The 17,108-nt window shown below is 33.2% G+C and overlaps 1 protein-coding gene across 7 annotated transcripts in view; it reads right to left on the reverse strand.

The window, feature by feature from the left end:
* Positions 1 to 17,108, reverse strand: part of PPP1R12A (protein phosphatase 1 regulatory subunit 12A) — a 129,318-nt gene that overhangs the window by 50,189 nt on the left and 62,021 nt on the right. For all 7 annotated transcript variants that reach the window (XM_064491559.1, XM_010975105.3, XM_064491560.1 and 4 more), the window contains exons 4-6: positions 9,879 to 10,038; positions 5,948 to 6,092; positions 77 to 151 (exon numbers count right to left, since the gene is read on the reverse strand). In XM_064491559.1, the coding sequence (XP_064347629.1) occupies positions 77 to 151; positions 5,948 to 6,092; positions 9,879 to 10,038 (380 nt within the window). The remainder of the gene's footprint in view (positions 1 to 76; positions 152 to 5,947; positions 6,093 to 9,878; positions 10,039 to 17,108) is intronic.

Genomic DNA, 17,108 nt, shown 5'->3' on the forward strand with positions numbered 1-17,108 from the left:
TTTTTCAACTGAGATTCAAAGCTATTAAGAGAATTCACTAATATAGACAATTTTTGGACAGTCATGGCAAACATACCAGATTTTGTTTCTTTTGCAACTCTTCTAAATATCCTAAAATATCTTCATCTGCTACATCAAAGGCTGTCTGGCCCTAAATAGGAAACAAAGGAGTTGGTGATGATAAAAGAAAAAAAAATCAGTAAATCATAAAATTCCTTTGATGATTCTGGCAAAAAGAAGTTAGATACCATTTTTATAGTAGGTATAAAACATGGTACATATGATTTGAAGGAGATATATGAGAAATTCATATGAGAGAGGAGCAGCTGATACATTTCCCCTTACTCTTTTTTTGGTAACACCTTTACTGAGATATAATTCACACAGAAGTCACCCATTTAAAGTATACAATCCAACGATTTTTAGTATGTTTCAGAGATTTACAATCATTAAAACAATCAATTTTAGAACATTTTCATCACCCCCAAAAGAAATGACACTCATTATTATCAGTCCCCCCTCCACTTGCGCTATCCCTCCCACTCCCCGTCTGAAGCGATCACTAACCTACTTCCTGATACTACACATTTTCCTACTCTCGACATTTCATATAAATGGAATCATACAATACATGGTCCTTTGTGACTGGCTTCTTTCACTGTGTGTTTTTTTTCAAGGTTCATTCATGTAGCATGTATCACAACTTTGTTCTTTTTCATTACTGAATAATATTCCGTTACACGATATACCACATTTTGCTTATCTATTCATCAGCTGATGGACATTTGATCTTGTTTTCTGCTTTTTTAGTATATAATCAATAATACTGCTATGAACACTTGTGTACAAGTTTTTGTGTGAACATCTATTTTAATTTTCTTGGGTATATAGCTATGAGTTGAATTACTAGGTCATGTGGCAACTCCAAGTTTAACCTTTAAAGGCCTTATTTCTTTTTTATCCCCATAAAATTAATTAAATTCTTAGTAGAGTAATAAAAATATGTATTTCTAAACTGTTTCATGTTCAGTCACCCACAGGTATGACTTAGTTTCAAAAATTAGTCCAGATGAACATGTCAATCTATTTTTATTCATTGTGGAAAACAAAATTTCAGAGAGCTGCTGACCAAACATAGTATTTTTTTCTGCTGCCTGCTTAGTCCTTATAATAACCTTACTGGTACAAGTTTCCAGAATGCCAAAAGGTTCATTATTTAAAATATATTCTACCTTATATGTCTGCCAGTATGTGACCCTTTTCAGAAAAATTTAAGCTTTTTTTCAACTAGAAAACATATTCTGAGAGGAAACTCAAATTTCTTTCATAACTGAAGTCCAATATCCACAACAAAGTCAGATGGGTAGATAATGACTTCCAAAATCACACAAATCCTTCCATTTAAAACCAAACAAAACTAGAAACCTCCATTCTATACCAACATCAGGATGTTGACATTTACTTGGAAAGCAGTTACACTTCCCAACACTATAAAATGAAATATAAGCTACTCAAATCTGAGCTAGTTTTTCCATTGTCTGTTTATGAAGTAAAAGCTATGATCTGTGAAACATATCTCAAAAGTACATAAAAAGTCACTTTATCAAGATAGGAGAATGTGTGTATTTAAAATTTGTAAGATCCAAAACCACTTTTATACCTGCTTTTTCTTGTTAGAAAGTCTTCCCAGTAGGAATTTAAAAGGCAATCTTAGCCTTTTCTACTCAGTCCAAGAGAAAAAGTTTTAGCTTTAAGAAACCTTTTTTCCCATTTCAATCTTGAGTATTAAATGCTAAGAACTACATTCCTGAGGAATAAATAGCTCTGAAACAAAATAACTGGCTCAAAATGTGAAGGTGCCCTTTAGATTAGCAATATATGTTAATCCTTGCTATATCATAGCCTTTTTGTATAATTTACTCTATAATGCTACACATGCTACACTTGTTAAGAAAACTGTGTTCAAAATCACGTGGAAGTAACTCACTGGCTTCTTTCTAAGCATTATTTTAAGCATTAGCCAATCCTTCTCATCAATGAAATTTTGTACCTTGAAAATTTTGTTGACTTGTAATTAAATTTTAGCAGCAGTTAAATGCAGTGGTTATTTTTAGTAACCAAGAAATTTTCCTTTATAAGGATAAGAAATTGGACCACCTTACTAACCTTTCTTTTCACTTTCTCCCCTGATAAATGAGTCTACTTTGTAAATAGCAGCTGACAGAGAATAAAAACTAGAGTAAAATGTAGGTTATAAACAGAGAAAAGTTTCTAATTCAAAGAAGCGTATCTATCAAGTGAACTCAGCAACTTAACCATATTCTTTAAATAATCTACACAACAGTTATAAAGTCAACCAATTGTAAAGTCATAAACATTACCTGATCCTTAACTACTATAGGGCAACTATGCTTCACTAAATGGGGTACAAACACAGTACGGCACATAAGCAGAGTCACATAAAGCAACCAGGAAACAAATGAGGAGGACACAATGCTCAAGGAGGTATGCAAAATTAAGAACTCTATCAATAAGAAAACTATCTTTTAAAAAATTGCTGCTTAAAAAAAATCAGTTCAATGTATCTATAAATTACCAGAGCCACACTAGAGCCCCTGTTTACATCTAACCTCATAGTCTCTTCATTCTTTTTTCCTCACTTATTCTAACTGAATTGCTTTTGCAGGTATGATCTCTCGTCACCTTCACAACAGCCAGTCAGGTAGTCAGGACAAACATTACTATGATTCACACAATACATACGAGGAAACCCAGGCTTTGGGTATATGGTCTTTGCCTAAGGTCATGCAGGTAATGAAGGGAAAGTGGGAGTAGAATTTAGGTCTCCAATGTTCCAGTGTCCTTATAGAAAATAAGAATAAGCTCAGAATCAGGGGGAAAACCTTTGTGTCCATCAATAGCAGAAGCAGTTCTGTTATTAATTTAAATCTTTATAATGACAGCTACCAAGCAAGCTTTTTAGCTTGATAGCTGTGTTAAGAGAAATTCCAACTAGAGAAATACTTTAATTCATATTTTAAAAGAGACAATATTTGGGTACATTCCAGTAAAACAATTCTTTTAATAAATTAGGGAAGCAAAACAAATATTCTAATATGTAAAATTTGTATCACATAATTTATAAGAATGAATTAAATCATAGCAAATGTATTTTTAGTCTGCGATTAAGTTAAAGAAATGAAACCAAATTCTCTGAATATTTACTTTCAAAACATTTTCCCCACTCATGTAGACTTTCAAGTTTTCCCTAGTATGATTGGTTTTATTTTGTATATTATACATTTCCCCAACTTACATTTTCTATTAGTAAAGAATTCATGTAAACGTTCTGAGGTGACTTAAGTATATTTCTTTGTATTTAAAAAAATTTAGAAAAATTTTCAATGTGTAAGTTCTGAAGAAGGTATCAAATGACAAGATAAATTCATACAGGCAGGCTTAAACAAGTAAGATTAATTTGCTTTGATTGAACATGAAGCATGCCATATAATTTTAAAATGTTGCCAATGAAAACTGAGATTGCCTAGCTCACGTAGGCAAAATCATAAATTTAAAATTTTTTAAATTAAGGAAAAAGTCTTATAAAATAGCTTCCATTACTATAGAATACAGTTCTCAAGAAAAAACAAAAGCAAAAAAAAAAAAAACAAACCAAAAAACCTCAAACCAAACCAACAAACAAAAAACCTTCCTTGTATTTGGGTTTATTTATGACACAACGGCCTTTAAGAATGCTATACACATATGTAGCTCCTCAGTATTAAAAGATATCCTTAATATCTTGATATTTTTAAAAGAAAAACAGTATTTTGATAAAAATTTAAAAATAATATTTTTACAACTTGTGAGTTAATATCTGAAAAAATAAAACACATAAGAAATTAAAAAACAAAGAAAAGGTTTCAGTGGAATTTACAGAATAAAAAGAAATAATTATTAGGGCTTTAGGAAAACAACTTTATTTTTCTAATCATATTCTCAAATCTGCAAAACTCAGCTAACAACTGCATATGGTTGTTAAAAGTTGAAAACTGTAACATGAGGCACAATTAGAAACACTCACTGAAATACTGAAATGAGGGGATAAGATATCAAAATTTAGGGCAATACAAGGAACTACTACTATAATAATATAAGAACTAAAGGAGATAAAGCAAAAGGAATTTATAAGCAGTCTTTCTCTTAAAGCAAAACTATGATAAATTGTATGGCATAAGAATCAGATAATAATAGAAGAGATGGAAAATAAATTTCTCATACATACTATATATTTTGTACATTTCACTAGCATAATGTAACATGCTTACATTAGGAAGTAACATAATCTCTATGGAAAACCATTTCAATTAATAAGCTTCTCTCTTCTCCTTATCTGGAGACCACTATCACTGAATGAACCAATCAACTCTGCCCACGTCAATGGACAAGTGGCCTTTAAGGGGCACTATTTGGGAGAGAGACAGGAATGTAGAACAGAGACCAGAAAGTAACAGGTATCCACTAATTTCTTCAGAAAAATCCCAACTGCTAAGAGAATTTCTACGTGGAAAGAGAGGGATGACGAATTAAGCTAAAATTAGCTGGGTTTTTACATAAACTTAAATAGTATACTTATTTGTCTTTTAATGCTGATTAAAAACAGAATACTGTTAAAATAAGAGCAAACCTATACTTACAGATGGACCATTCTCAAATATTTCATCTTGACTTCCTATGATTTTTCTTGCCTGTACATTTCTTATATAAAATACATTTATAAATACATACATAAAATACCCAGAAAGAGGAAAGTAATTCAGAGGGCTTCTTTATCTCTTTATGTCAGCAACTAGGATATGAATTTATACCACTACCCTCAAACTCCAGCCACTTACCCTTGAGCAAACCTTGGGCATATGGTAAATCATAATTGCTCTCTTCCCTTTGGAGATTCCCAATTAGAAACTGCAGTCACCAGATTAACCAGCACCAGTACCCACATTAATGAGTATAAGGGAATTAGATGGCCTCATCTGAATAAAGATGAGAACATTTTAGGAACCTTTGCTAAGTAATCTACTATATTATACTATGAAATGCAATATATAAGGGCTATTTGTAGGAGTTAAGGGTAATTAAGCTCACTAGAGGAGACATGTTTTGAGCTCTGACACTGTTGGTAGGTGATTCTGATCATCTACCAACATGGAGTGAGAGGGAACTAAGGAATATTGGTGACACTGGTAACTAACCAATGGTACACGAAAGGGAGCAGAGAAGAAAAATCTAATAAAAAATGTGATAACCTGAATCTGTTCATGATTTTGCAAAAAACACTTAAATGATATTCGCTCCCTCCTTCCCTCTACCCAACTACTGGGTGATATTAAGTAAGTTACCTCTCTAAACTGTCTTCTCATCTGCAAAACTATGAGTCTAGATGCTGAATCTCAATGATCCTATCTGGCATAAAACTTGATGGTTTTTACTATTCTCACCTGTTGTAAGACCCCCCACTATCCAGGTCACTTAAAAAACTACTATAAGCAAGCTAATAAGACTATCAGCTAAAGAGAAAGAGAAACAGACTTCTATATGTGTGCCAACTCATAATAAATATGATGAGAGAAAACATTCACATAGAAATGCAAAATTTTCTTAATTTATGACTTTCTAAGAATACAGTATCAATGGAAACACCCAAATCTACTCTACATGTATGGTAATATGATTACTGAAGGGGTAATGCTTCTTTTCTTTGCAGAACAGGGTCAAATCACCTCATAAGTAGCTGAAAAAGTCATACTTATAAAAATGAATAAATGATTGACAAAACGTTGTTTTGTACAGTTAACAAAACTGAATACAATCATGTAATTTATATTCTTATAACTTTTTTTAGATTAAAACTACATTTCTAAAATAAAAATACATTTAAAAGGCCTACCACTTTGTTGACCATCTCCATATCACACAGATTGTCCACTAAAATTCGACATGCTTCTTCTTTACCCCAATGAGCTGCAGCATGAAGAGGTGTCCAGCCATCATAATCTTTAATATTAACATCATATCCTGCCTGTATTAAAAGTCTAAAGAAATTATAGTGAATTAGATAATTATTAAAATCTAGAGGTGAGTGAATATAATTAACAGCTTTACACCATGCGAGTTAACAAAAATTAACAATATATTTATTTTCATAGTTCAAAATCCCTCCTCCCCTTAATGGATTAACTAGGGCAAAAAAAAAAAAATAATAATAATTCTCAGAAAACACTAGCACAGAGGATCTTGAGTTACTTCCATAATAATGCATTCAGTTTTAAGTAATTCCTAATGACTGAGCCTTACAGTTTGGCATGACATTGCTTAAATCTTGTTAATATGCTTCTGATTGAAACTTTCACAAGACTGTAATTTTTCAAAACTATTGGATCAATTTGTATGCTAAGCTGATTTTTTTTTTAATTGTAGGGAATGTCTTCAGGAGTCCATATGATACATCATCTCAGGCTGAATGTGTTCTAAAAATACACTGGGATCAAACAAACTTATTTGTAGTATTTTTGTTGCCTTGTAGTTAAGGAACTGTTTCTGAATGCCTTCATGAACCTTTATGATATACCATGGGAAATGTTCATAGGAAAATGACAATCTGACTGTTAGGAACATAACAAAGCAAAACAAATATTCCAAAGGGTCAGATCTACTTTTTTTGCAGCAATAGAAAGCAAATATTCTAATCATCAATAAAGCCAGAAAACAGGAATATATTTTAATACAATGCAAAGAACTGCATAAATATTAGTATTCCCTTCTAACTGTATACTGACATTGACCTTTATTTTATTTACAAATTAAGCTCACAGAGAGCAAAGAAAGGGTCTATAAATTGTATATAGCACAGCCCCACACACAAAGGTGAACACTAAATACTTTGTAACTCAAATCTGGTTGACCTTTACTTTACTTTCCAAGATGTCGACCTTGAGAAGGGCTTCTTTTTACCTATAGGAGGTGTAGTGGTACCTAATATATAACCATTTATTTATGTTTCAAGAATTGATCCCCTATTTCCTAACAATATCCAAAGGAGATGCTTCTAATTCAAGCTCCAAGTGGAACCATCTGAAGAACTTGCTAAAAAAAAAAAATCCTCATCTCCACCTCAGTCCCACTGAATTAATCAGCATACTGGGAAATGCGTCCTATCAATTTGTATTTTTAATAAATCCCCCATGTGATCTCATATCACTGCCTATCACCTGCCTGGAGACCAATATTCAAGAGCCACCAATCAAAAGAACAGGCTGAAGTCCAGAGATTTAAGTTAAAAAAAAAATGGCCAATAACATATACATTACAAGGTACTTTATTAATGGAGACAGAAATAATACTGGATCATAAGGTAATAAAAACATACCCTCATTAGGAAATATGAACTATAATAATGTTAAATATCTTAAGTGATAAAAAATTGTTAAGTACTTGGGGGTCTGTATGGAGAGAAAGGTAGACGTAATTCCACCCTCCCCACAAATCTAAGGCTCTCTATATGCCAGGCCATGCAAGGATACCCAAAAAAATAAGACAGTACTTATTATATTCAAGAAAACTTCTAACAGAGGACAGAAGTCAAGTGAAACAACCAACCCTCAGAGAGGTTCTGTGATGACGATGCAATGGGACTACTGCTGAAAAGCATAAAAATCAACTGAAAGGGGTCGTGTGTATCTGGTGGGGAGGGTGTAAGTGGGGAGAAGGTTATATTTGAAACAGATCTCTTCTATTTATTGTGATTTCATGTTTTCTTTCCTAAGTAATATATTCTCAAGTTTCAAAAATAAAAAAGAATAAGTGGTTATATAAGGAAGTCACTCCCACTGCTGACTTAAGCCAACCACTTTCTCCTCCCCATAGTTACTTCTGGTTAGATCCTTACAGAGAGATTTTATGTATATATAAGCAAATACAATTTAAATTTTTAAAAAATTAGCACAAATGAGGCATACTTCTGTCCTTCATTTGTTTGATACTTAATAATACATCTAGTGCTCTTTCCATATCTATATGTAGTGTTTTAATTGCTAGAGTATTCCAGTGAAAGGATGTATCATAATTTATTCAACGATTTCCTACTCCTATTATAAACAATGCTGCTAGCACATACCTTATTTCCTACGTGACTAAGACTATCTGTAAAAAAAAAAAATTCCTAGAGGTAGTGCTGCTAAGCCAAAAACTGTTTCTTTGATAAAATTTGCTTAACAGTCAATTACACTTCCACCAGTAAAGTAAGAGAGTGCCTTTCCTAACCTTGTTGTCAATAGTGTGCAAACATTTTGATCTTTGCCAATATGATAAATGAAAAGTGGTAATTCATTTTAGCTTTATGTGCACTTGTTATGAATGAGATTGAGCATTTTTTTCCCCATAGGCTTAAGAGCCTTGAACCAAGTCAAAGGATCGAAAGAAGTCTCCAAGTTGAAGAGATGGTGAATGAAAGTATCTAGACAGAAACAGGAGGAGGCACAAAGGCATCTGACAGAAATTCAAGTAGTTATACAAAGCTGGGATCATTCATACCTGAAAAGTAATGGTAGCAGCTTAGCTTGAAAGAAGAACCAGTGGCCAGATGACTAATGGTCTTAAGTGCTAAAATGAGGAGTTTAAAATTTAATCCCAATTCCCACTGAGAATCTTAATAAAGGATTTTAAGAGCCTGGACAACTGAATTACAAAGACTATTTTGAAGCAGCCTAGAAATTTATTTTATAGTGCAATCCAATACTCTTAATAAATGTTTATAAAAACAAGAGTTTTAAGAAACAATATTTACCTTTACCATATGCAATATTCCTTGATATTTTCAATTCTTTTTTTTAAAAAATGCTGTTGGCAACTCAGTTCATTCATGACCCGCTAATGGATTCAAAGTTTGAAAAGTTTTTAATTAGAGAGAAACAGATGGGGGACAAGGAAACTAATTAAAAGCTAACTGTACTATTTTAGGAGAAGGCTTAAGTTATTAAAGTGAGTAGGGTTTGAAAGAAGAGGAAACTTGGAATAACTGACACACTTAAACTTATTCACTGTTTTTTGCTGAGGAGAGAGAATAAGAACAGACTGACATTAGAAGGCCAAGTGGAACAAAAGCTACATAAAGGGTGCAGGAGATTTTGCTGAGGGCCAGTCTTACCTGAATTCATACACACGTAACAAAAGTTATGCACTGAATCATGTTTTCATATAGTTGCCAACACCTTTGCATTGCATTTCATAAGTAAAAACCAAAACAGAAATTTAATGTGACACAAGGGAGCCTTGTTCTAAGGACATTTGCCGATCAGTATATAGCCCTATATAGTAGTCTAAGGTGCTTATGCTTTGATATTTAATATTATGCCAACAGCACTATGAATTCCAGTGTTCATGTACTGAAAACCTAAAAAAATTTTAGATAAACTACATTAAATAAATAGTCAGTAGGAATCAAGTTCTCAGAATTTGATGATATGTTTAAATACAACATTGTTCTCAGTCTCAGTAACCAGAGCTAACCCATGTGGGAACCTCAAAATGACTAATAATTTACTAGGCCAGAAGGTAACATAAAATAGTTGTCTGACACTTAAATTTAATGTATCGGAAAATTGCAATGGAAGACAGTAACAGTAGAATAATCAAAACTTGAGAGTGAAAGAAAGAACTTCAGAAACAAAGCAATAATATTCAAGATAGTTCTCTTTCTCCTGGTAAACAGACATGAATTAACTTTCATAAGCTATTTCAAAATGTTTGCAGGTATCTTAAGGAAAGGAGCAATGAAATGAAGAAATCAAAGCAGAAAAGTTACTGTGAGAAACCATACTTACTTTAAAACTTCTGTATAGCCTTTAGCAGCTGCAACGTGGAGTGCTGTACCTCCAGATTTCGCATGCCGGACATCATTTATATGACCACTGTTTAGCCACTGTCTTGCATCTCTAAGCATTATCCGTTCTTCTTCCTTTCGAGCTGCTTCTATATCGACCCCTGATAAAATAAAAATAATTGTTTTAATTTTTTTCTCTATAGAAAGTGTTTCTGTTTGGAAATAAAACTACCCCAAACATTTCAAGTTTAAATGAAAGTTAAAAGCAAAATTTTATTTTTGAAAAATCGGCTGCTTGGAACAAGCTGCTTAAATAAAGAACTGTGGGAATACTGTAGGTATTTTACTAGCATTCTCTGACTATTTAATTTTTGTCCCACAATAAATATTATTTTGGCTTTCTTTTTACCTTTTTTCTTATTCTGTTTTTAAAAATTTGAATATTTCCCAAGGTATATTATCCTTTAGTCTAAAAAAAAAAAGTTTGCTTCTTTTTTTAAAAAAACAATCATATGTAGTTAAGTCTCAAATTTCTATCCACTGTGTTCACCAGTTCTCTGAACTTTAACCTAGAAGGTACAAATATTTATTGAACACTTCAACTTGGAGGTTCTGTCTTCATCTAAAATGTTACAGACCTTACTTAAAACAGATCATTTTTCTACCAAAGCTTCTTTCCTTTTCCAACACAGTACACTGTTCATACCATCAGTATCAGTTTTATGATTGTTATGTAGATGTTTATTCATTTAAAAGCATTAAGCACTGTGCTAGGTTGAGGTGATAAGAGTGGGGAGAATTCAAAAAGAAACAGGGCGTTCAAGGAGCTCAACATCCTGAGAAAAAAATTAAAACAGAAAAAATAATCCTGAAATTCCTGAGTGATCTCCTGTTATCTTACAGCTTCAATTGCTGGCTATTTAATAATAGCACACAGCACAATGCATTTACAATCTGTCTTACTCCAGAAGACAATGAGTTTACTAAAAAGATCAAGACTTTTTTTTTATCTTGTATCCCCATCACCTGGATGAGTACCTGATACAAAGTAAAACAGATCACTAAATGTTTACTAAATAAATGATGAATGCATAAATGAGTAAAAAATAATTGTACACATAGTACAACTCCTGAGCTAAGATCTCTCTTGCAATTCATATCCACATATCCAACTGTCTGGTCAGAATTTTTCATTCATTCACTCATTCACTCATTCAATATGTACTGAGTGTCTACTCCATGTCAGGTACTTTATTAGGTGCTATGCATATAGAAGTGAACTTATTATATGGCAGAAGATGGTACATCTGTGAAGGAAAAAAAGCAGGGTAAAGGTACAGAGGGTAATGAGAAAGAATTTACATAGGCTGGTAAAGAACAGTCTCTGATAAGGTGACATTACAGCAAAAAATAAATGGACAAGCATACCACACATAATCTTGGAGAATACTCCAGAGGGAAGTACCAAAGATCTTTCTAGACTTACAATGGAGTTTCATTCCAACAAATCCACTGCAAGTTAAAAATATCCTAGATCAGAACTGCATATAATACACTGAATCTATGCAACATCATAATGTAGCCTAGCCTAATTTAAAGATGCTCAGAATACTTATATTAGCCTACAGTTGGGCAAAATCACCTAATACAAAGCCTATTTTATAATAACATGCTGAATATCTCATGTAATTTATTAAATACTGTACTGAAAGTGAAAAGCAGAATGGTTGTATGAGTACAGAATAGATGTTTAAGTGTATCAGTTCAGTTGTTAACCCCTCAATCATGTGACTAGGAGCTGCTGCTCGATGTTGCCGACCAGCATCACTAGAGAGTATTGTGTTGCATATCATTAGCCCAGAAAAAGACTAAAATTCACAATCTGAAGTACGGTTTCTACTGACTTCATACTGCTTTCATGTCATCATAAAGTTGAAAAATCATAAGTTGAACCACTGTAAATCAGGGACTGTCTGTGGTAAGAGGTAGAAGCCTGCTTGGAATGCTCTGTTTAGAAGACTGGGATGACTACAGAGCAGTGAGGACAATGAGCAGAGTGACACCACCTGACAATTTAAGAGGATCACTTAAACTGACAAATTAAGAATTAAGAGTAGAAACTGAGGTATCAACTGGGAGGCCATTACAGTAACTCAGGCAAGAGATGACAGTAACTTGAACCAGGTTAGTAGGAGTAAAGGTAGTAGAGAGGCTCAATTCTGGATTCTTCGAGGCTCAATTCTGGATTCTTCAAGGCACACCAACAGAATCTGCTGTTGGTTTGGACGTCAGAAGTCAAGGATGACTCAAAGGTTTTTAGCCTGAGCAACTGGAATAATTAAAATTTCAGTTTCAGAAATGTAAAGTTTGAGATGCACTAACAGACATCTAATTGGAGATATCAAGTAGTCAGTTGGATATCTGAGCCTGGAGAACAGAGAAGAGATCAAAACTAGGGAAGTAATATAATATAATAATAAAATAATACACCATGGTCACCTCAAACTCAATGCTAAAATAGTAACTCAATTTTCCCTAGCCAATCTGCTTGCTACCCATCTTTTATTTCCTATATTAGGTACCACTACTCACTTAGCAACCTGGAAGTGATCCCCGGTCCCCATCCAATTAGTTATCAAGATTTTGAGTTGCCATCTCCTAGACTGTCTTCTTGATGGTGCCTTATCACCATCTTAGTTCACGTCTTATGTCTCACATTCTGACTGGCCCTAACTCATTCTCCTCAGTTCCTTCTGAGTCACTCCCCGCATCACTGCCGGACTGGTTTTTCTGTGTCAAAATACAATCATCTCTCTTTTCTACGTAAGTTTGTCAATGATCACTCACCTCCTATCAGACAAAGCTCAAGCTCTTTAGTGTAGTAGACAAAGCCTTTTATGATTTGGTCTCAATGCATTTTTAATCTCTAATCTTCCTCCTCTATCATCACCCAGTGTTCTAACCATCTAGATCTTCACATAGGTCAAGTACAACATGTGTCTGTGCTGGTGTGCAAGCTATTATCCTCTACCTGGATTACAGCCTTATCTTGCCTGCTTAGCAAACTACCATTTTTTCAAGACATAACTAAACTGGTTCAATTTAAGCTCAACCTCAAAAACGTAGGCCATAACTGAAAGGTATTTTTAAAATCTCAGGATTACATAAGTACAGGTAAAGTCATCTTCAAACTAGAGATCTTATTACCACATTTGAAAGAAACTCACATAAGATTTTCCAAATGGACTATAAAAACAATCAATTATATACCCTATATATGTAATTAACAAAACATATCATAATCCTTGTTTACGAAGTATCACCATTTCTATAATAAAGCATTTTACATATATATAAATTTCCTATCAAAGGATAATCAGCAATCTTAAGATGCTTTCTATTGTTATTCATAAAAGAAATTATAAAGCTGTCACAGTAATACATTAAGAATATTCTACTAAATGACTTCTCAGATGAATTTATTTTCTTATGCTTTTTTTTTTACTGTCTTTTAAAACATGAACCTCTTTATTATCAATCCCTTTGTCTTTACTATCTTAAACATTCTGACTTTTATTGTCTTTTATTATTTTGAATTTCCTCTGGACTTGAAATAAAAAAGATACCTACTTCTTACTTCGTCTAATTTCATGTTATCTTTATCTAATTACAAAACAATTACCCTCTTTTGCCACCAAGTTGTGCTTTTATATGAATTATATATAAAAACAAAACAACTCAGGTTTAAAATTGAAGTATTATAGGAAGGGAAACTACTAATGTTTAAGAAAATCCAGTTAGGGAAAAAAAACAACATTCTTCTCTTGTTCTTAATATTTAAAAAAAAATACCACTGATCAGACCCTGCTTATTAGTTCATTAAAAAATTTTTTAACCTCATTGTACTGTATGTTACAATACTTGTTTCCTAATTCCAGTGCTTTAACTAGGCTTGTAACCATGAGAAAGGCATAACTTATTTAAACATCAATATAACAGGTTAAGAATATAGGCCTGAACCTAGACTGTTGTGTTTCAATCCCTGATTTGCCACTTGCTAGTTCTATTATCTTGGGCAAGACACTTAATTTATGCTAATAGTGTTTCTTTATTTGTAAGATAGGGGTAATGAAAGTCCTTACCGGCAATTCTGTTGTGAGGATTAATTTAATTAATATACATGAAGTGCTTAGGTCAGGAGTAAAGCACCAAAGTGTTATCACTAAGCAGTTCTAAAAGTCTTCATGATTCTGCTTCTCTTTTCTTGCTTTATATTCTGATAGAAGAAGATTTCATAATGCAACAAGATTTTTAACTCATCCTTAATCCACCTACTATAACTGCAAGGTTTTTAAACAATGAAATTAACAGATATTGAAACTATATCGGGTATGATATAATAAAGTGATTAGACTATTTAAACTGTCACTGCTATTGAAAAACAGCAAAAGTTAGCTTGAAATGCAGCCAATTCTCTTAGGTAAGAAAAAGTAAAATCAAATTGAAATTTGGTTACCTAAAAGACATAAAAATTTACTTGTGTCCCAAGCTAAAAAAAGAAAATTACATTAAAACATAAATTAAAAATACTTTCAGCTACTATTCAATCATTACTACTCTCAGGGGCAATTTACTTAAGCATAACTAGTTGTTAACCAAATATATCAAAAAAAGAAATAAGAGCCAAAAGAATGATTAAATTTTTTTAAAATAGTAAATAAAAACTTTCATACCAGGATAAAGAATTTGAGAAATCTTATCACCACTAGAGATACATTTAGGGTGCTCCTTTTATGATTATTAACATCTGTTAGAGATGTCCTTATCTTTTGTTTCTCTGGAATAAAGTTATGTTATATAAATTCATGTATTTCCATTATATGAATAAAGTGAACATTGTGAAATACTTTCTAGAAGACATTCTTAATAAAATACAATATGGTACAGTAATGAAGAGTGTGGGCTCAAGGTATCTGTTAAGCTGTTTGGGAATGAACTACAGCACCATGTTCTACCTGCATGACCTTGGGCAAATGAGTGAGCCTCAATTTCTCATCTGTAAAATGTGGTAATAGTAGCATTAACCTCTTAGAATTGCTGTGAGGATGAAATGAGATAATGCATGTAAAGCCTTTTGCTCAATGTCTGGCATGAAATCAGCATTTAATAAGAGTCAGCTACTATTTTTAGTATTAGCTCTCCACTTTTCAGTTTCAGGGCCATCTTATATACTATTTCCCAGAATTCTCTCTCATCTATTATTCTCCCTGAGAATAATACATCTACATTTTTCATCCTGACATCTCTTAAGTTCCAACAGCGCACTAAACACTATCATCTAGGTGTGCTTTACCGCCACAAACTCAATATATCCCCAAACAAATTCATGCACTCTCTAAATCTGCTTTCCTGCTTTGACCCCCATTTTCCCAATCATCATCTCTTAAACTCGAAACTTTAGGAGGCAAGTTAGCCAGCCTTAATTCTTCCTTCATCTCCATGTTCAATTCTTCATCAAACTGTTTTAATTTTACCTTAATATTTTCTCAAAACAACCCTGGCTCTTTCCACCTCAAACGTAATCATTTTGGCCCTTATCATCTTTCACCTGGAGTAATGGAAGAGCCTTCTTCAAGGAAGATAACGTGTTGTTATCTCCCATTCTAATTCATTTTCCAGATAACCATCAACTTTATTACTAAAAACCAAATCCAATCAGGTAAATTTCCTGCTTGGGGATTTTTGTTGCATCTGGCTATGCCTACAAAATAGACGTCTACCATCTGGTTCCAGCCTAATCTTTTCAGGCCTCAACCTTTCTGACCAATTCCATTCTGACTTTCTGATGAATTCTCGATTGTCTGTGTCTCCAATTCCTTTTCCTTGCACGTGTTGATACCCCTGCCTGACATACTTTTTCTGTCCACCACCTCCCCTCTCTGCCAAGCAAACTCCCTCTCAAATGTCATCACTCTCAAACCCTTCCTGACTATTGCAAGCAGTTAGTCATAGCCTTTTCTGTTCTCCCACTTCATTCTGTTCTTATCTATATTTTAGCACATAGCATCCTGCATTGTGAAGCTCTCTTTATATATCTGCCACTTCTACTACACTGTGACATCTTTAAGAACAAAGATTGTCTTACTCTTTAAAAAAATTTTTAATACCCAGCACTCAGAACACATGCTAGCACATTAATCAATACTGAATGAATCACTAAAACTAAAATCAGCCTTGCTAAGTTTCCTTTATAAATAAGGAAACCAAAGGCAAGAAGTTTTCAGTACATCTCCATGCCTCTTCTAACTCATAATAATTGCTAACTAATATTAAACAATATAAAAAGATCTATTTTTAACCACTGTTCAAAATGAAATTGTTAGCTATCTATCTGGGCACTCATCAGAGAAAGATGGGCCGACAGTGTAGTCTTTTCTAGGTTGTGATACTTTATATCCACTCTTCTAATCTTGAAGATGCCATTACTCCAAAACCACCTGTGTGGAACATAGCTTTTAAAAGCTCTTCTGTGTATTTATCCAACCTCCAGTTTATGACTACTTTTCTGATATGTGCCCTGTTTCTCCCAGGCTCCAGGTATCTTCAGCCTCTTGTTACAATGCCTCAATTCTATTTGGGCATTAAATATTTTCTCAATTTTAGTGCCTAAGATTTTTTTTTTTTAAACTGGGTAGTCATGAATTTTCCTAATCTCAAGGAATAAAAATCTCTTTTCAAGGGTCTGACTTAGCTCTTACTTCTTTGCTTTTATTTCCTGAGCCACACTTCAGCAAAAATCAACCATTTAAACCAGTATTCCATACCTTCCCTTTATCTTTTAACCTTAGTAAAACAAAGTTCTCCTCTGATAATACTCATTTAATCATTGCCTAGACATAACACAGCAGAAATCACACACAGTAATTCATTTGTATGTATTTTTAAATTTTTAAAATTAAAGTAAAATACATGTAACATAAAATTTATAATCTTAATAACCATTTTGAAGTATACAGTTCAGTAGTGTTAAGTAAACTTACATTGTTGTACAATCTCCAGAACTATTTTCATCTTGCACGACTGAAATGTTATACTAATTAAACAACAAATCCCCATTCCCACCTCCTCCCAGCTCCTAACAACCACCACTCCACTTTCTCTATGGTTTTGACCACTTGAGGTACCTCATATAAGTGGAATCATATAGTACTTTGTCTTTTGTGACTGGCTT

Source organism: Camelus dromedarius, chromosome 11 (assembly GCF_036321535.1).
Source record: "Camelus dromedarius isolate mCamDro1 chromosome 11, mCamDro1.pat, whole genome shotgun sequence".
In the NCBI taxonomy this organism is placed as follows: domain Eukaryota; kingdom Metazoa; phylum Chordata; class Mammalia; order Artiodactyla; family Camelidae; genus Camelus; species Camelus dromedarius.